Source organism: Suillus plorans, assembly GCF_016647745.1.
Source record: "Suillus plorans strain S12 chromosome Unknown HD556scaffold_91, whole genome shotgun sequence".
NCBI classification, from domain to species: domain Eukaryota; kingdom Fungi; phylum Basidiomycota; class Agaricomycetes; order Boletales; family Suillaceae; genus Suillus; species Suillus plorans.
In genome coordinates this window covers 1-18,179 of record NW_024537475.1, presented here as the reverse complement: position 1 = coordinate 18,179, position 18,179 = coordinate 1, and the positions used below count along the sequence as shown (strand labels likewise).

Sequence of the window (18,179 nt, the reverse complement as noted above, 5' to 3'; positions counted from 1 at the left end):
CTGAAGGCCAAAGAAACACGCAGTTGTACACCACCGCAATGGATTTCCTTTCGTATATTATTGGCCAAAGGATATAAAATGACAATGATGAGAAACATGCTAAATGTGAGTTTGATGTGGATATCGAGAAGAATGACCATGCCAAAAACACGGTAATCAAACAAAAGCAAACATATGAAGTTAAGAATATTTATGAACCGTTCGGTTCGGCAGAACGCTACGGCAGACTCGGCTCCAAGTGGTGACAGGCAGACGCTCTGTCACACCTTGATCTCAATCATTTCTTGATCGATTTCAAAGATTCAACTTCGCAATAGTGTATTACAAGTGTACAATGATATGTGGTCAAGCAGAATATGATTTGAAGTAGAGTTGAGTGAGATGTTGCAAAGTATCCGAACCAGTGGTCAGTGTCCGAAGTTGTGGTAACTTATAGATCTTGAAGAACTTTCGGATTACACAGGCTGCTGAAGACATGTTTGTCTTATCCATAATCAAAGTGAGCACCACTTCAACGGCCCCATAGCCCACCCAGCATTCATTTATCACCTAGGATACCATTGCAATTCTGCCAGCAAACTTTGGTGTGCCTCCAGCACAAGCTCTCATTTCTGAGATCAACAAAAAATATGCCAATAGAGTCCTTCACGACGTTGGGCTGTGTATTTGCGCGTTTGACCTGGTAGAAGCGGGCGAAGGCAAAGTACGATACGGAGATGGGTGTTTATGGTATAAAGGTGCGTGCTCGAATTTTCAGCGAGCCCTGTAGCCGCAACTTATCATCATGAACAGTCAGATTCAGAATGGTCGTTTTTCGACCATTCGCGTCGGAAGTAATCCTTGCTAAAGTGAAGTCATCAGACGAAGACGGCATTCGATGTATGGACTCTGCTTCCTTCTCTCATGAATACTAATTGTACCAGTGAGCGTAGGATTTTTCGACGACATATATGTACCTCTAGCATATCTACCGCAACCTTCTGCCTTGTATGTGCTGTGGACCACCATTCCCTCCAAGTTACTCACAGCTGCCTTCAGTGACCCAAACGAGCGTGCTCATTTCTGGCTACCAGACTCAGAAGCAACAACCTCACACGAGCTTTTGGAGTCTGCAACAGCAGACCGGATGTATATCGACCAGGGAGAAGTAGTACGGGTTCGCATTGAGGCTGATGAATTTTATGACGACGAACCTGGTCCGCCAAAAGCATCGGAGGGTATTGCAGTAAAACGAGAGGCCCGGCGCGCACCATATAGCATGATTGTGAGCTTTCATGTACGAGCCGCGTGCGCTGGCTAATGATTCTTTCTGCAGTGCTCTATCGCAGAACAGGGACTCGGGCCTGTCCCGTGGTGGAAGAGTTCCCAGCCTGATGGCGATGTTATGGACGCGGAATGATTTACTTTTCACATCCTGCCTTCAATAGTGATCAGCGGAACCTTTTTATTCTGCGCTGGAGATGGTGGACCTCATGGAAATCCGCGCTGCTTGACTGCCGCCGTTCAGGTGGTCGTCACAGTTCAAGTGCCTATCACTGTGAATCACCGTCGCCAATTATTTGAGTATGCTTGGGCATGGATAGGGCAAGATCAGGGTGTGAAATGATGGAAGCATATTAAATAAAAGATGTGATACTTCTGGTTCCAGTTCTAGATGCGTCTAGATACTGTAGGACTCTAATGTTCATGTCCATGTCTCTGAATTTGGTTCCGGCGGGCGTAGTACTCTCTCCGTCTTCACGCGCTGAAACTTCACTCTCACTATTTACTCGGAGTCAACGACCAGATCTCTTGCAACTTGCGGAAGATGCCGAGCCAGGATTCCAGGTCACCTGGCACCTTAGAACGGTCAGCTTGACTTGAAGTTTGCAATGAACAATCACGACAACATCCTCAGGTAAAAGGATGACCGTGCATTTATTTGGACCATATCGAGGGAGGCTTCCAACTGCAGGTGCAGGTCTGCGTGCTGTCATTCATTCCCGACTCGCATCTACAATGTCCCAATACCCATTCCCGCATCACCCGCGACCAACTCCGCACCAAATATTCCACCTCTCCCACAGCGCATCTCAAGCTGATATCAAGTCAAGATGTTTGTATACTCGCTCATACTCATACTGACTTCTGATCGGCATCCGTAGACTATGAACTTGTCCGAGAACACCATCCCGATTCTGCCCATGCGCAACATATCCCTGCTTCAGAACGACACTCCCGCTTTCAATCCATAACTGCTGCGTATGAGGTTCTTACTGGGAAATCTTGCTTACAGCTTGGTTCGGGGCTCCGCAGCAGTCCGTCCGATTCCGATATGTATGAAGAGTTAAGACGGCGGAGACGCGCGCACCATAGGACTCGGAGTGCGGGGATGGACTTTGACCACAACCATCCATTTGGCTTCGCGAGTGGAACACCTGGGAGGGAATGGACTGCGAGGCCCGATGAGAGATGGAAGGACTGGTCAATAATATTTGTGGGCACTGCGGTATGTCTTCCGATCAGTTGTTTATGGCTCCTTTATATGTTTAATCGTTCTATGAAGTGTTTCATTATTGGCATCGCTCCTATATTTTTCAGTCATAGTTCCGATAGGCGTCACATGAGTGCAGTTCAAAACCTTGCCCAAGCTCGCAGTGAAGCTCAGGAGTACGGACTGGAGCGGCGAAGGGAAATCAGACGGCGTGTACAGGAATACCAGTTGGAGCAAGAGGAGCGCGATGCGCGTCGTAGCTGTGACCACAAGGCTGAGAGAAAGTGATCAAGTTACTGCCGTTGCTGTCGCGAGTATTAAACATAGACAGAATCCGACTGTATCTCTCTTTATTCTTCATTATTATCCACATCAATAAATGGCAGGCACCGGGCGACGTCTCAGTACGTTCAATTCATTCTCACTCCTGATGTTTAGGGAGCGTTCCAGCTAAGTCCCGTATCATGGTAAGTACCACAGTTCTCGTCGCTACTAATGTACATCCAGCTCCGAAGGATTTATAGTTGAGCCCGTGAAATACTCGACATCGATCAAACACGCATGTCGCTCACCCATGATTGAATCAACAGACAGGAGCTAGAAGTGTTTCTATATTATGGTCACGACAATCGTACGACTCATTATTCGAAAGGAACCACTGTTTTCCTCTACACAGTGGTAACTCGGTGACCTACACATAGACGGACACTTGGCCAACAACACGCACGTCATGTGTCATGTCCGCCTCATAATATGACTAGCAAGCATATTTCCAGTGTCGCATCGCCATAGGTTCGTGCGTGGGACAAGTCATATAGAGTCCTGAGAACCGGGGGACAGTGCGTTTTGCTGTCAAGGCTGGCCTGTCCGGGCATTGGGGTAGGGCGAAGGTTTCAATACACCCTTAAGGTCCTAATCATGGATCTCTAACGACTGTGAATCCTCAGCGGATATATTACAACGAGTACGTCAACACCCCATCAGATTTCTTCGTCATCAAAATCGATCTCTTCCACAGGGAAGTCACCGACCGTGACTTTTGCAGGGCGTACGAACACTCCGTAGTTCGGACGACATGTAAAATACTGCACCCCTTTGAGACTAGATTTCCAGATGAGTATCGACAAATGATACGAAGATTCAAACTTACGACCCATCATTCTTGCCCATCGGCTCATCATACTCGACACCGACCCAAAGTCCAGCAGCAAACTCAGTCTGACCAAAAAACCGAACTGCACCACGCTTATTCAAGCCCGGTTCTGTTGATTCCACCTCGCAGCGTGATCCGATGGGGATGTTTACCGTAGGTTCGGGAGTAGGTTCTGTTGAAGGAGGCGCAAAGCGCCCTACTTTATGTCTTTGCTTGTAAGCCAACACGGAGTCTTTGAAATAAAGAGAATTAGAACCAGTAGTAAATAACAAGGAATGACTGATTGATCACCAGTTCGTTGTGCGTATGCGTCGTCGCTGAGCTCAAACTTCTCTACTTGTGATACATCGGAGAGCTGACCCGTAAACGACGTCGAAGGGTTCGTATCTACAATCTACAACAAACGACGCCAACATATGCATAAACGACTACTTTGTGAAGATTCGAACAGAAAATACCTTGATCGTCTGGAAATCCCGAACACCGTAGTACCCAAGCGGCTTAGCGTCATCATCCAGCTGCGCGACGACCTGGGAATCTTCATCGCCATCGTGCAACAATATCTTCTGATTCTGAACGGGGATGCCTGTGATGAGCTCTAGTTTCGCCTAGATATTGAGCGGTGCCCGAATCACGATGATATGCGGGGTTGTCTTTAGTGTCCTGCAAGATGTGTTATGGTAGACTACGCAACCTTGAGCTGCTCGATCGTTACGTGGAGGTCGAAGCGACGCTCAGAACGGGTGTCTGGGGATACGACGAATAATTTGACGATGGATGTCATTTTGGATGAAGGAAATATTGCATCTCCCGGCCGGCGTAGTAGACAATTCAAGGGCCGATCTTAAGGCACGTGATCACTAGCAAGCACTATCGGCATCGGGTCGGATGTCCCTCATTTTTTGTTCGTTTCTTTCCAGTAGTGCTGCTCAATTCATTCATTCGGTTCGCGTTTACTGACAAATAATGACTACGCAACCTTAAATTGTTGGATCGTTACGTGGAGGTCGAAGCGACGCTCGGAACGGGTGTCTGGGGATACGACGAATAATTGGGATGTCCATGTCATTTTGGATCAATGAATAAGTATTGCAATTGTTACTAAGAATTGCCATAAATAGTATGTCATCCGCACATGACATCATAAGTTGCACCAAAATTCAACATCGTGGGACCTATACCTACTTACAGCAGTTTGCATAACTAATGGCGCAACCACATAAGTCACAACATATAACAACTCTTGAAAGACTTGGAAAATTTCGAGTGACGGAGTAGTAACACAGGCAAACACATCAAGTCTAGAACACAACTATGGGTAATAGAAAGATTTCACCTGACCTCAAGCTCGCTGCCATCCGCCTTCACGAGCGGGGAATTCTCACCACTCGCGAAATACTTGATTGTGTTGGTTTTTCGAGACGGACCTTCCTTCGAATCTGCAAGCTCTATCGTGAAACGGGTGACGTTGTCAAGCTACGTAGTGAATACATCGGCCGGCCGAGGGCTTTGAACCTTGAAGATGTTGCATACCTTACGGAGCTCATTGCGCATCGTCCCGATTGGTTTCTCGACGAACTAGCTGGCCTCGTGCAACGAAACCGCTTCATATCACTCCACTACACAACAATTCATCGTGAACTTTGTCGTGCCGGTATCTCACTCAAAAAGCTTCGCAAAGTTGCCAAGGAACGTAACGAGGATGTCCGGGCTGACTTCATGCGAAGGATGGCACACTACACGTCTGACGAGCTTTGTTTCATTGACGAGACATCCAAGGATGATCGTACACCATTCCGAAGGTGTGGTCGGGCGAAAAAAAGTCGACGGGCAAGCATGAGAGGGGTGTTTGTGTGAGGGCAGCGAATCACAGCTGTTGCAGCATTGACAGTTGATGGAATCATTGCAGGTCACATTGTGGAGGGATCTTTGCGTCGAAATGGCTATCTCAATTTTCTCGAGCACTCCGTAGTGAGTACCTTGATCCATGCCAGCAGTCCTTATTTCAACTATCATTTTCGCTATGTAGCTTCCACACTGCGAAGCATATCCAGGCAAGAACAGTGTCCTGGTCATGGACAATGCTCAGATCCACCATGGTGCGGATGTTCGTGAGCTTGTGGAACGGTTTGGTAAGTCTCAGTATATTCAATGAACTATCACTCACACCCATGCAGGTGTTCGAATCGTGTTTCTCCCACCTTATTCACCAGATTTGAATCCGATTGAAGAAGCCTTCTCAAAAATCAAGTCATGGATCCGTCGGAACTATGATCTGTTTGCGATACCTGGTGATGGTATGTTTTATGATGCGTGCGAGGCCCTAGATATCATTACACCAGAGGATGCACAAGGCTACATGAGACATTCAGGGTATTTCTAGTATACAGACTGATGGATTGCACTGCTGTAATAATACATAGTGAAACGGCAATACTCGACTTGAGTTACCACAAAGACAAAGAAGACTTGACTGTCCTGCTAGCACAATGAACGAAAAAAGAGCAAGATACCACTACTCCCCACACCAACGTGAAACAGCGTCTCTAAGCTGTGCAAGCTCACCCCGAAGTAGCCCAATCGACTCCAGATCTTCCAATGAGGTAAAACGGAAGGAGTGTGATGAAGAAAAGCCGTTCTGAAGAAGCTTGGCTTGAAGTGTTTCGGATACTTCATAGGCAACACAAAAGTCAGTGAGAGACATTCGAGGGCCAGGTGCTGCGAGCTGAGCTGGAGACAATAAAGATGTAGTAACCACAGAGGCAGGAGGGTGAGGAACAGGAGGAAGAGCAGTAGCAGGGGCTTGAGCAAGAGCAGGTTCTAGTGCACGGAGAGATTGAAAAAGCTCTGGAGGAAAGTTGACATTGATAATAGGTGTGTTGCCAGTACTCGAAGCTTTTGATCGTGCTTGCTCATCAAGCTGCTGACGACGTAATGCGAGAACTGACTGCTGACCCAGGAGCTCCTCAGGGATCATGCTGAAGTGAGAATGGTTTGGTGGCTTTTCAAGTGTTGCTGTAGCAGGTCCTTTCAACTATTTTCTCGATCAGAACATGATGAAATGGTAGAGAACAGTACTTACTATTGCTGATGCCCAACATTCGAGTCGAGAAAATGTCAGTGGAATATGAGATCCGCCATCTGCTGGATTGACAAAGCAGAACTCGCTCTTGCAACCAGGTTTTTTGTGGCAGATCCACCGGTTGTGAATAGTGCTGCCGTGGTCCGGTCCAGAACCACAGTTCGAACCGGACTTTTGGTCCGGTTCTCTGTGGTTCGGTCCGTGGTTCTCTCACCAGCCAGAACCGGACTGAAAATCGGTTCTCGGTTCTAGGTCATCCCAGAACGGTTCCGTTCTGGTTTGGGACACCCGAACCGTTCTGAACCGTCAACTTTGCCATCATTTACTTCGACGTCGTCGTCATCTGATCGATCGATCTTTGGGATTTGCACTACCTTCGACTTCGACCAGGATTTGTATTATCAGGCTGCCTTGAGCCTTTTTCAAGGTGAGTACTAACTAATTCGTCTCTGAAGCATCTAATCAACTGACATATGTTTAGCTACATCTCCCTAGGCCGCTATGATCCTCCACAAGCTTTTTGCTGTGACTGATCTCCTAGGAGACCAGTATTCTGTGGTGTGCAGATGTCTTCTCCCTGCCCTGTGTACAAAACAAGGTCGTGATGATGAAACTGTGAGTTGTCTCCCTGAAAATGTCAGACTCCTGCGCTCTCAATACTGATGGCACCCTCAAGGATGCATCCAAGATCACGTTCTACAACGATCCTGACGACGATGTGCCCTTGCCACCAGTCCCATCAAACGACCCTGATGACAATGTGCCCTCAACGGAACCCAAGAAAAACGCCTTCTCAGTTCTACTCAAGACTGGACATACACCAGCAACCGTCACTGCAGGCTCTCGGCGCTCTGGCTGCCCTTCCAAGCCCTCAGCTCGTATCCGTGATGCTGACAATGTTGCTTCATCCTCAGGCACAAGGAAGCGTGCACACGCATCATCTAGTGCTACAGAGCACCCAGCGTCTAAAAAAGTCGCTATGCGATTCATATCACCTTTGGACTCTGATGACGAAGATACGGCTGATGAAGATCTCCCTTCGGCTGCTCCTGATCCAGGAGAATCATCCTCTGATGAGCTGATCCCCCAGCTTGATGATGATGATGACGAGGCTGAGAGTCAAACTGCGAGTCAAACTGTACGTCGTATCTTCATCATTGTCTTCCTTCACTGACACTTGCATTTAGGTCTCAAAAAGCAATCGTACAGCAGACATCCGGACTATATTCACTCGTATCCCTGAGGGATGGGTCTGTACGCTGTGCAAGTAAGTTTTCATTTGTTTTTAATTTAAATTCAATTTTGATTTTGGATAAGGGACACCGGTGAACCAGCACACAAGCATACGTTTCGCGGAGGCACCTCAACACTACGAACGCACATTTTTCGCCACAGACGCACCCATTTTCAAGTGTACAAGGCACGTTGCGATGCTGCGGGCATCACCATGCATTCCCGCGCAATCCCACCTGGCGAAGACCTCACCGCAATGCAACAAACTCTCGATCGCAATCTTGTTTCAAAACCTGCTGTATTCACAAAGGAAGGGTTATTGGAGTACATAATGGAGCTTATCGTGACAGAAGACGAGGTGCATTTTTTAATTTTGTTATTTGCGTTGCTGTTTAATGACATTATGGCAGGCAATCCAGTTGGTTGATAGACCGGCTTTCCGACGTTTGCTGTTGTACACCCATTCAACTCTATCTGAGAAAGATATCCCGCACCGCACCAAACTCACTGATACCATCAAGTCTCGCGCAATTACTATCGTCGAAAAGATCAAGGAGCGCCTTGCTGTAAGTTTATTCTATTCACATTATTAACTATTATTGATGCAGTTTTGGTAGCATGTCGACAGTGTGGTGTCCATGACGTTCGACTCATGGACATCTATCATCGGGGATCCTTTCTTTTCCGTCACTGGCCATTACATCTGGAACCCCCCTGATAAGCCACAAGAGTGGGTGCTGATGCGCGAGCAGCTTGATTTCAGTCATATTGAAGGCAACCATAGCGGCCAAAATATCGCCCGCATACTCGTTGAGACCATAGATAGGTACGACATTCACAAGAAGGTAAGTTTTTTTAATTCACTTATGCCATTTGATTGACCTTACTTTGCAGGTTGGCTGGATGACTTCGGATAACGCCTCGAACAACGACACTGCCATGAAAGAAGTCGGAAAGGTCTTGAACGAGGGCGGCAATGATTGGCTACCAGGTGCCCACCGCATTCGGTGTCAAGAGCACATCCTTAACCTTGCTGCGCGACACTTCGTTGATGCAGTTGCGCCTACCCCTCAAGCCACCTTACTCAAGAAGATCCGTCGTGCTATAGACAATGGTGATGATGCTGACATTGATAGTTTAACTCAACAGCTGGCCACATTAGAATGTGATCCCGAAGCCATTACCGAGGACGGTTTTGATGTGGCAGATGCTGTCAGCAAAGCACTCGCTCTTATTGAACAGGTGAGCTCCTTTTCTTGTTTTTGAGTTGTTTTCTGATATGAATATAATAGATTCGCAAATCGCCGCAAGCCAGAGCCTTCTTCCAAAAGTGTTGCGAGGAAGAGGGCATCCCCGTTCGCGAGATCTTAACTTGGGTGCGAACACGCTGGGCATCTTTATATAAGTGCCTTGAACGCTTTCTCTCTCACCGCCTGGTGAGTTCTCTAATGTCTTTATTTATTTCAATATCTCTAATGCCTTGTTTTTTTCAGGCCGTCAACCGTTTTACTCTCCTTGCTGACGAGAGTCACGAAGTCCTGACGCTGCGCAACAAATCTTACAGCGACTTCAAACTCGATTGAGCCAACTGGAAAAAGATCCGACTGGTTCATAATGTCCTCAAGGTATTTTTGATTTGTTTATTCATTCATTTATTTACTTACAGCTATAATAACTACAGGAGCCTGCGACTGCGCAACAGTCGTTCTCCTCGGCGACACATCCCACAGCCTGGCTCACGATACCCACACTCGAATGTCTTGCCGATACATGGCAGACGATGGCAAACGATCCCGCATACGCATCGATTGCTGACGCAATCCAGAGTGGCCTCAAGAATGTGGAGAAATACTATGAGAAGACCAGCAACTCAGATGTGTATTTCATCTGTCTGGGTGAGTAGCATTTTTTTCTTGAGTGCCGTTTCTAATGTACCTACAGTTCTGGGCCCTAACTTCAAGTTGGCATACGTAGAGACCCGCTGGACTGATGAAAAGGTTGCGAGAGGGAGAGCTCGTTTTGAAGCTGTGGTAAGTCTTATTTTTTCAATGTATTCTACCAGCGGCTGATAATTATGTACATTGTAGTTCAATAAGTATCACAAGGCTCCCCCGCTGCCATCTACCACAAAACAAGCCAGTGTGCCGCTGAAAGCACCAGTACTGCAAGCTGTTCGGTATGGCCAGTCCTGGATGCGTGATGCTGTCATGGCACGTCAAGCCGCAGAACTTCGCATGCGCGATCCCCATCACGAACTCACCTCGTATCTTACTTCGCCGTTAGAAGAGACAGGTGATGTCGTCGCATGGTGGGGGTAAGTTGTTTTTTTATTCACACATTCTCAACTGACATTATTCATTAGCTACACTTGCTACAGTATCTGACACTCTCTTGTATTGCCCGCGATTATCTACCGATTCAAGGTAGTGCGGTTCCCTCTGAACGTGCTTTCTCTAGCAGGGGAATCACATCAACCTTGCGCCGCAATGCGCTCGCATCATCCACCTTCTCTGCTCTACAGCTAATGAAGGCCGCTTACTGTAATGGACATCTTTCGGCAGCTACAGAGGCAGAGGGGTACGTGCAAATTTTATTAGACTAGTTACTCAATGTGTAGCTAGTATTTCGTCAATTATTTTTTGCTGTACCTATAGAAAAATTTACGGTTCGGTTCGAGTTCGGACCACAAAAAAAACCGAACCGGACCATTGAGAACGGTTCTCAATGGTCCGGTTCTGGGTTCAACGATTTCGCTGAACCGAACCGTTGGTCCGGTTCTCGGTTCTTGTTGAAGACCCTCTGAACCGGACCGAACTGGACCACAGCAGCACTAGTTGCGAAGGTCCCGAATATTCTTGTTGACAGGTTGGTTTGACTCATCAATATCTGATGCCTTTGGTGCCTTTTGATAGAGTATGTCGTCACTAAAGATACATTGTAGCTATTGACTTACTCTGGTTTTTTTCCGTTTGTCCTTGTGTTTCCGTTTCTTCTTTCCATTATTGTCGGAGGAATTGTCACTGCTGGATCTGTCGCTGGTTGCTGAGTCGTTCTCCTTTCCTGACTGAATTTCTTTATGCTGCACATAGTTCATTGCAGAGGTCGAGCATCAAGCAGACATAATGTTATCAACATACCTTTTTCATATTTTGCATCTCTTGCACGTAAACAGTTGCTGTGAGGTCTTTTGCTTTCTTGACTTGACCAATGAGTTCTTCGTAATCTTTCTGGTTGGTGATTGCAAGGGGTGAAGGTGAAAGACGTGGAATTGTGAAGGAAACTATATAGTTGTCGAAACTAAGTGTTGCAGGCTTCATCTCATTGTAGATCTTGACAAGTAATTGTGCCTTGAACGTGTCAAAAGGCTCATCAGCGGTGAGTTTCAGGTAGGTGCCCTGGCCTCGTCGTCTCTTCAAGTCTTTTCTCATTTCGGCTGCAGGGAATAAGGATATGTTGTATGTGATTATTGGGACTAGAGTCTCGGGTTTTTGGACGGGTTCTTGCACTGTGTCTGGGGCCTTGTCTGCCATCTGAATAGTATGTCATTTGTATTGTCAGGTATGTGTAAACCTGGATATATGCACCTTTTTTCGCTCGTTTACGAGGTTTTAGTTCTTTGCATTGAGGCTGAGAGGGGACCGGGATATGCTCCATTGCATCGAGTTCTTTGTCGATGCTATCCCTTGCTGGGAGAAGTGCAACTAGTGTTCTGTCTGCCACATATTACAGTGACCTATCTCCGTATAATACGAGGGAACGGACATGCATAATATCCCGTATGATACGGGCCAGCGGACCATGGGCCCATGATAAAAATATCCTCGACTATGACGGATGGGCCGGGAGGCAAATTATTCCCGATGGAGACGGGTGGGCCCATGCAGGGAATATATAGAGTAGATGAGTGGGCCGATGTACATGAATATTAGGTAGACGGGTGGGCCGAGGTAGTTGGATATTATGCAGATGGGTGTATTAAGGTAGATGTGTATGAGATAGATGGGTAGGTACTTGTTATCACATTCACGGGTGGGCCCAGACACATATTAAATTAGACGGGTGGGCCGAGGGTATTATAAAATATTGTATTAGACGGGTGGGCCCAGACGCATATTAATTAGACGGGTGGGCCGAGGGTGGTATAAAATATAGATGGGTGGGCCCATGTGTATCATAATTGTAGACATGATGGAGCTGAGGTAGTTGTACATCAACCAAATCAGAGGAGGTAATAAATCAAAGTTACCAAGTTCCCGGAGCAGCAGGTGATCTCCTGACATGGCCTTTGATGGTGCACAGGTTGTCTTGCAGAATGTGGAATCCGGGGTGCGAAGCTTGTGTTGCCCTACGAGAAGCCAAGTTCCGACCACCAGAATTTGAGTCAACTGTACCGAGCTCCGAGTTCCGAGTTCCGGGACCCGGAACTCAACACATAATTTAGTTAATACTTTCCGTGTTAAATGGCCAACCGAAGTTGAGATGTTTCTGAAGAGAGCAGCAGGTGCTCTCTTGACATGGCCTTTGATGGTGCGTAGGTTGTCTTGCAGAATGTGGAATCCGGGGTGCGAAGCTTGTGTTGCCCTACGAGAAGCCAAGTTCCGACCACCAAAATGTGAGTCAACCGTACTCAGAGGAGGTAATAAATCAAAGTTACCGAGTTCCCGGAGCAGCAGGTGATCTCCTGACATGGCCTTTGATGGTGCACAGGTTGTCTTGCAGAATTTGGAATCCGGGGTGCGAGGCTTGTGTTTCCCTACAAGAAGCCAAGTTCCGACCACCCAAATTTGGGTCAACCGTACCGACTTCCGAGTTCCGGGACCCGGGAGTCGACAAATGAATATCTGATGACCAGCACACTTCCAATCAGGTAGTATTTCATTGAGCAATGGATAATAATACATCTTTGACAGCCAAAATTATCTCAGGCTCCCTTATCTGATCCTCTCTATCTCCACCCCCTTTAACACCAAAGTCCGGACATTCAGCATTCAGTGTCTGATTTCCCAAGATTAACATCCAGCATGAACGGTTCTTCCCCTTCCACTCCTGATAGTATAAACATCTGGCGCACTTGGGCCCTGACTGTGACTTATGAAGCAGGGGAATATACCGAACAGAAATTCAAGGCAGAGAAGACTGGAGGAGGCCCAGTCATACCTTCCCCCAACCTAGACACTGATCTGGTGATGGCGTGCGATCGCTTGGCTGATGTACTCATAAAGGCATATAAAAATCCCAGTGGGTCTTCCTGCAGATTCGGAAAATTCGTTTTATCATTCAAATTCCTGCATGACAGTTCAGATGCAGGTGGATATTGCAAGATATAGCAAATTGATCTCCCCGAAGGACACCGGGCATAATGAACAGAGAGAGGCTAGGTTGCTTGAGAGGTGTCCTCCTGGCCATGAAGGCAAAAGGTTGGTCGACGAACCTGCCACAATTCTCGATGCATCCAGTGCCATCATCGCATGGTACCTCCCAGACGCCCTGACCGACACCACCCAGGTGTGTAATATACATTGTTACTCAATGGATATTGAATATCAAATGGAACCTACAGAAGGAAATCAGGGAAGCCACCAATTTGCTCGCTCCAAGCCTCGAAAAAAGTGTAAGGGCTGATGGCAATTGGCGAACTAATCAAAAGTGGTTCAACCGGGGCTCGGAAGATGTTGGGGCAACTCCCGGATGCATCAATTTATCTCCGGCATGGTTTCAACAGGGACACGAGGTAGGATCTGATGAGATGGTGATTCCGGCAGTCATACTCACCAATCCCAAAGAATGTGTCCGATCCGGAGGTATCTGCATCATTGAAGGGACCTTCCTGCGAGAATATCCTCAAAGCCATTTCAAGGCCAGCAGCCATCGCGTCCGCGGCACTCAGAGTCATGCATCCTGAGCAGTACTGGGCAGGGTTGCGAACCTTGTCAAACCTAGGACATATAGCAGTAAGCAAGGATCTGCCACAGATGCCGGAGGCCCTGCAGTACTGGGCATCGGTGTTTAACACCCTCTCCATCATTTCCAATCGGGAAACCCCAAATCATCGAGACCATTTGTCCATTGCTGAATGCTTCGACATTCTCACCACCGTGGGGAACTATTCTAATGCTCGGATGACAATGCCAAGCCTTCAGCTGGAGTTCAAGTACAATTCCGGCTGTATGATTGCGTTTTCCGGAGGATTGTGAGACATGGAGTTTATGATGTGGAAGGGGATCGGATTGCTTGGGCATGGTATATGAGGGATTCTGTTCACATTTACGCTGGTGTTCCATCATGTGGATGGGCTAGTGTGGATGGTCCATACAGTGTGTGAAAGATCAAACAAAGAGCATGCATTGTGACCTATATACATTCCAACAAATGAATACCATGTACCAATAGTTATCTGGACCTCAATACTCAATTGTGAGCATTTGCGAAGTGATATATGGGACTGAATAATTTGGATGCGAGCCTCAGTATTCGATAATCGGAACTTGGGACTTGACATATGGGAGTCCCGAGTGCCAGGGGTACTGAGTCCCGAGACCCGGACCTCAGCACTTGATATTTGAGACTGGGGGAAGATGTATCAATATGCTCAAATTAACATTTGTTATTGCCGTACACATTTGACAAAACCCTGAACCCCGACATTGTGAACTCGGGACTCGACACTGTTCTGAATACCGAGTCCCGGAAGCCCAGGTCCCGAGTCCCGAATTTCGGAGTTCGGGGTTCGGCGACCCGGAGCTCGGCAACTGTGTTGGGTGTCAGGGTATGCGGAGCATTGGAGATAGCATGTGTCAGTATTTTGCATTTCATGGTTCATGTTTGGCTGACACATGCGATCTCCAATGTTCCGGATACCCTGACACCCAACACAGTTGCCGAGCTCCGGGTTGCCGAACCCCGAACTCCGAAATTCGGGACTCGGGACCTGGGTTTCGGGACTCGGGACTCGGAGCTCGTGACCTGGGACTCGACAGTGTTCTAAATACCGAGTCCCTGACGCCCGATTCTATAATCACGAAAGATTCCATAATCACGAAAGATGAACCATGAAACGCAGAATACTGACACATGCTATCTCCAATGCTCCGGATACCCTGACACCCAACACAGTTGCCGAGCTCCGGGTCACCGAGTCCCGAAGCCCGAGTCCCGAGTCCCGAATTTCGGAGTTCGGGGTTCGGTGACCCGGAGCTCGGCAACTGTGTTGGGTGTCAGGGTATCCGGAGCATTGGAGATCGCATGTGTCAGCCAAACATGAACCATGAAACGCAAAATACTGACACATGCTATCTCCAATGCTCCGGATACCCTGACACCCAACACAGTTGCCGAGCTCCGGGTCGCCGAACCCCGAACTCCGAAATTCGGGACTCGGGACTCGGGCTTCCGGGACTCGGGTGCAAGATTTTTGAATGCATAGAATATTTTACATCTTGTATACAATGAACACTGAATGGGACTACACTCCTTTGCCTTTCCTCAATTTCTCTAACATGTCAGTGTACATCTTCACCTCTGCCATCTTGGCTTTGATGCCCTCATCTTGCTCCTCCATCAATGCTTCCATGCGTTCTTTAATCCACCTCAGTCCCATAAGTGGTGGAGTCGAAGTGTTTCTCAACTTCTCTGGAAGAACCAAAGCATCATCCTCAACATTAAGCTAGAACAGATAAGTCATCAATCAAGGCAATTCAGCTAACATCTTACCGCCCAATACTGGTAGTGAGAGACGCAGGAAGCCATTATTTCATCCCACTGCCATGGTTGATCCGGGATTGTGGTGTTTCCCATCCACCATGGACATGTATATGCAAACACAATCCGGGACGGATGTCCTGCAATTGCCTCATCATCAAATGAAAGGAGGTGGAATGAAAAGACGTCGTCCGGAACCTGTGTTCCAGGTTAGCATGGGATACAACTTAAGGATATAAGCGACAGGGACCGGAAGAACCGACACGATATTCTGTGAAGCTGAGTACTGCAGGAGTGGTGTGACAAAAGTCTGCTCAAATTTTTAGCATTGACCAACAAAGTCATCAGGGCAGTGGTAACATACATTCATCTCCCATTGCAGCCCAGCTTTAAAATACTTTATCCGGTCAGAAGATAGACCATTGTTGGCAGCTTCCGTCTGATATTGAGAGATGCATGCACGGACCCGCGATCCAGCCATTGCCAATGTGCAGGAAATAGTTCCAAGGCTCAGCTTCAGGGGTCGGTAATGGCTTCCGGCATTCAGAGTGCCAGAAGTGGATGCAGGAGTTGCAGGCATGGCTAATACAGGACTATGGCGCTGGCAATGCAAGTGAAAGATGGTGAAGATGTGAAGATAAGAATCACTGATGGATGGATACGAAATTCAAACTCCGACATGGGCTGACCCTGGACAATTCCCGGGCCTCAATTATGTATGTGGAAAAAGGGACTTCATGAGAAAACAATGTTCATTCATCTCCAGCCTCTATCAACACTGTTTTGTAGGTCTTGAAAAGCTGCCTGCGCATCCTGTGCGAGCAATGAATACATTCGCGATTGCCTTCCGGCATAGCATCCGTGACCCGGAAGGCGTTTCTCCAATGATTCCTGCATGTGGTCGCCCCATTGGGTTGCTTTCCACAAAAAGAACTTACATGTCCAATCCATCTCCAATTTGACCAATATCATTTCTTCCCTCCATCGATCTCGTAGTGCCTTTGCCCGCAGCCAATGGACTCGGTAAACTTGGCATGGGTCCAGTCAGGTAACCGTGGGATATGACATGCAAGCAGGAACTCACATTCCTCATTCCACGATTGATCAGGACCCCCGAGGTCGACTTCAACAGACCAAAACCAAGCCAAAGATTCATTTCGTTGACCTCGGGCATTTGGGTCGCCCACTGCAGTGCTGATTTTGAGTTGCTCGCGAAGCAGGGGTTTGTATTTCTGAAGCTGGTCTTGCCCCGGCTCAAGTTTCATCATTTGCTTCCTGGTCTTTGTATATATGCTGGCATGGAGGGAGACTGCCTGCTGCACCGATGTCACCTGGGACCAAGCTCGAGTTTTCAGGGCCTGGGATTTGGCCTGCCGAACGGTTGTTCGGAACAGGATGGCCTTGTTGCAAAGGTAAATGCGGAGATTGTGAAGGGCATCATTGGCCTGCCCTTCACGAAGAGACATCTCCAGGGGAATCAGATCCTCTGCCATGCATCGTCTGCATCTATCAACACCCAGGTTTGATGGCAACGGGATTACAGTGAGCTCGGGAGAGTTTGTCCATGTATGAGATGTCTCTGTGAAATCCGCCGGGTCATCATCGAGATCATCTAGAATGTCTACGTTCAAGTCCTCAGGTTCATCATCTGCATCAAATCCCTCCCCGAGATGTGTTAGAGCAGACCGAGCAAATCCATCTATCTGGCCTTGGAGCCGATCGCGTTGACGGGCAATGTCTAATCTCTGTGTCTCAGTGGATCTTCTTCCGATCCTTCGGACCTCGATGAGCAATGCAATCTGAGCCTCTTCAATTGCTAACCCTGTTGATATCCACGTCGCCACAGATCTGCGAGAGGGTGCTGCATTGCGGGCGTTACCCTCCTCTAATAATCTAAGCTCGATCTCCTTTTTGCTTGGTGCTGAGTGCAATATTAATTCCGACCTCGATGGAGACAATGGAACTCAACGTACCCTTTTTTATATTGATCTCATATTCATCCATCGCCGCAGGATCATTCAATCTGCTTGACTGAGCTATCCTCTCCCTGGCTAACCATTCTGTCTTCAAATGTGAGGGTGCTGCTTCATCGAGTCTGTCGAATGCCTTTCCACTTTCCGAGATGCCATTCCTCGCCAGCTTGTATTTCCGGCATAGAGTCCTTTTCATGCGAATCATCTTGCAGAAATTGGAGTCATTCATCTGATAATCAAGGCATTCCTTTCGGTGGGGAGATGACATTCCCCGAGCAGCAGGGGAAATCAGATTGAGCCGTGCCCATAGCGTCTCCATGATCTCTCCATCGATCCGACCAATGCCTTCAATAAAGTTAGAAGCATATCGGACATAGCAGCTGTCCTGATGGCCATGAATGTGCCACAACCCAATTCCGGGAATGATGGTTAGTTGTGGTGCCATGTCTAGAAATCGACTTCGATCCACCCGAACCCGAAAGTGTTGTTGTATTGACAATTAATATCATAGAAGGTGACAGCCCTGGTGATGCCTTCCATGTTGTGCCGGGAAGCCTCGCAAAGGGA

The 18,179-nt window shown here is 47.6% G+C and overlaps 10 protein-coding genes across 10 annotated transcripts; 4 read left to right on the top strand and 6 right to left on the bottom strand.

The window, feature by feature from the left end:
- The first annotated feature begins 261 nt into the window (after positions 1-261).
- Positions 262-1,738, top strand: HD556DRAFT_1414562 (RNA polymerase III subunit Rpc25-domain-containing protein). Its single transcript, XM_041304284.1, has 6 exons — positions 262-499; positions 554-737; positions 793-879; positions 924-987; positions 1,039-1,264; positions 1,316-1,738. The coding sequence occupies exons 1-6, from the start codon at positions 476-478 to the stop codon at positions 1,397-1,399; spliced, it is 669 nt and encodes a 222-aa protein (XP_041153944.1). The 5' UTR covers positions 262-475; the 3' UTR covers positions 1,400-1,738.
- HD556DRAFT_1414555 (uncharacterized protein) lies at positions 1,739-2,898 on the top strand. The gene is made up of 3 exons (XM_041304283.1): positions 1,739-2,095; positions 2,145-2,488; positions 2,546-2,898. Exons 1-3 carry the CDS (start codon positions 1,906-1,908, stop codon positions 2,759-2,761), a joined length of 750 nt encoding a protein of 249 aa, XP_041153943.1. The 5' UTR covers positions 1,739-1,905; the 3' UTR covers positions 2,762-2,898.
- A 555-nt stretch (positions 2,899-3,453) lies between these two features.
- HD556DRAFT_1434710 (CAP Gly-rich domain-containing protein) lies at positions 3,454-4,410 on the bottom strand (the record flags this gene model as incomplete). Its single annotated transcript, XM_041305357.1, has 5 exons — positions 3,454-3,574; positions 3,624-3,858; positions 3,918-4,020; positions 4,085-4,234; positions 4,321-4,410. The coding sequence occupies 5 exons, from the start codon at positions 4,408-4,410 to the stop codon at positions 3,454-3,456; spliced, it is 699 nt and encodes a 232-aa protein (XP_041153942.1).
- Positions 4,411-4,888: 478 nt separating this feature from the next.
- On the top strand, positions 4,889-5,362 carry HD556DRAFT_1046221 (uncharacterized protein; the record flags this gene model as incomplete). The annotated part of the gene is made up of 1 exon (XM_041295980.1): positions 4,889-5,362. A coding segment is annotated over exon 1 (422 nt), but the record flags the coding sequence as incomplete, so codon positions are not given.
- Positions 5,363-6,141: 779 nt separating this feature from the next.
- On the bottom strand, positions 6,142-6,642 carry HD556DRAFT_1248196 (uncharacterized protein; the record flags this gene model as incomplete). The annotated part of the gene is made up of 1 exon (XM_041298756.1): positions 6,142-6,642. A coding segment is annotated over one exon (501 nt), but the record flags the coding sequence as incomplete, so codon positions are not given.
- Positions 6,643-10,771: 4,129 nt separating this feature from the next.
- On the bottom strand, positions 10,772-11,471 carry HD556DRAFT_1449597 (uncharacterized protein; the record flags this gene model as incomplete). The annotated part of the gene is made up of 3 exons (XM_041307622.1): positions 10,772-10,843; positions 10,895-11,020; positions 11,079-11,471. The coding sequence occupies 3 exons, from the start codon at positions 11,469-11,471 to the stop codon at positions 10,772-10,774; spliced, it is 591 nt and encodes a 196-aa protein (XP_041153939.1).
- A 558-nt stretch (positions 11,472-12,029) lies between these two features.
- Positions 12,030-12,842, bottom strand: HD556DRAFT_1313394 (uncharacterized protein; the record flags this gene model as incomplete). The annotated part of the gene is made up of 1 exon (XM_041300788.1): positions 12,030-12,842. The coding sequence occupies one exon, from the start codon at positions 12,840-12,842 to the stop codon at positions 12,030-12,032; it is 813 nt and encodes a 270-aa protein (XP_041153938.1).
- On the top strand, positions 12,776-14,377 carry HD556DRAFT_1414551 (uncharacterized protein). Its single transcript, XM_041304282.1, has 5 exons — positions 12,776-13,179; positions 13,238-13,446; positions 13,502-13,672; positions 13,725-14,092; positions 14,128-14,377. Exons 1-5 carry the CDS (start codon positions 12,963-12,965, stop codon positions 14,261-14,263), a joined length of 1,101 nt encoding a protein of 366 aa, XP_041153937.1. The 5' UTR covers positions 12,776-12,962; the 3' UTR covers positions 14,264-14,377.
- A 1,026-nt stretch (positions 14,378-15,403) lies between these two features.
- HD556DRAFT_1449595 (uncharacterized protein) lies at positions 15,404-16,219 on the bottom strand (the record flags this gene model as incomplete). Its single annotated transcript, XM_041307621.1, has 4 exons — positions 15,404-15,604; positions 15,652-15,837; positions 15,890-15,949; positions 16,004-16,219. The coding sequence occupies 4 exons, from the start codon at positions 16,217-16,219 to the stop codon at positions 15,404-15,406; spliced, it is 663 nt and encodes a 220-aa protein (XP_041153936.1).
- A 169-nt stretch (positions 16,220-16,388) lies between these two features.
- Positions 16,389-18,057, bottom strand: HD556DRAFT_1414543 (uncharacterized protein; the record flags this gene model as incomplete). Its single annotated transcript, XM_041304281.1, has 2 exons — positions 16,389-17,560; positions 17,613-18,057. The coding sequence occupies 2 exons, from the start codon at positions 18,055-18,057 to the stop codon at positions 16,608-16,610; spliced, it is 1,398 nt and encodes a 465-aa protein (XP_041153935.1). The 3' UTR covers positions 16,389-16,607.
- Positions 18,058-18,179: the final 122 nt, after the last annotated feature.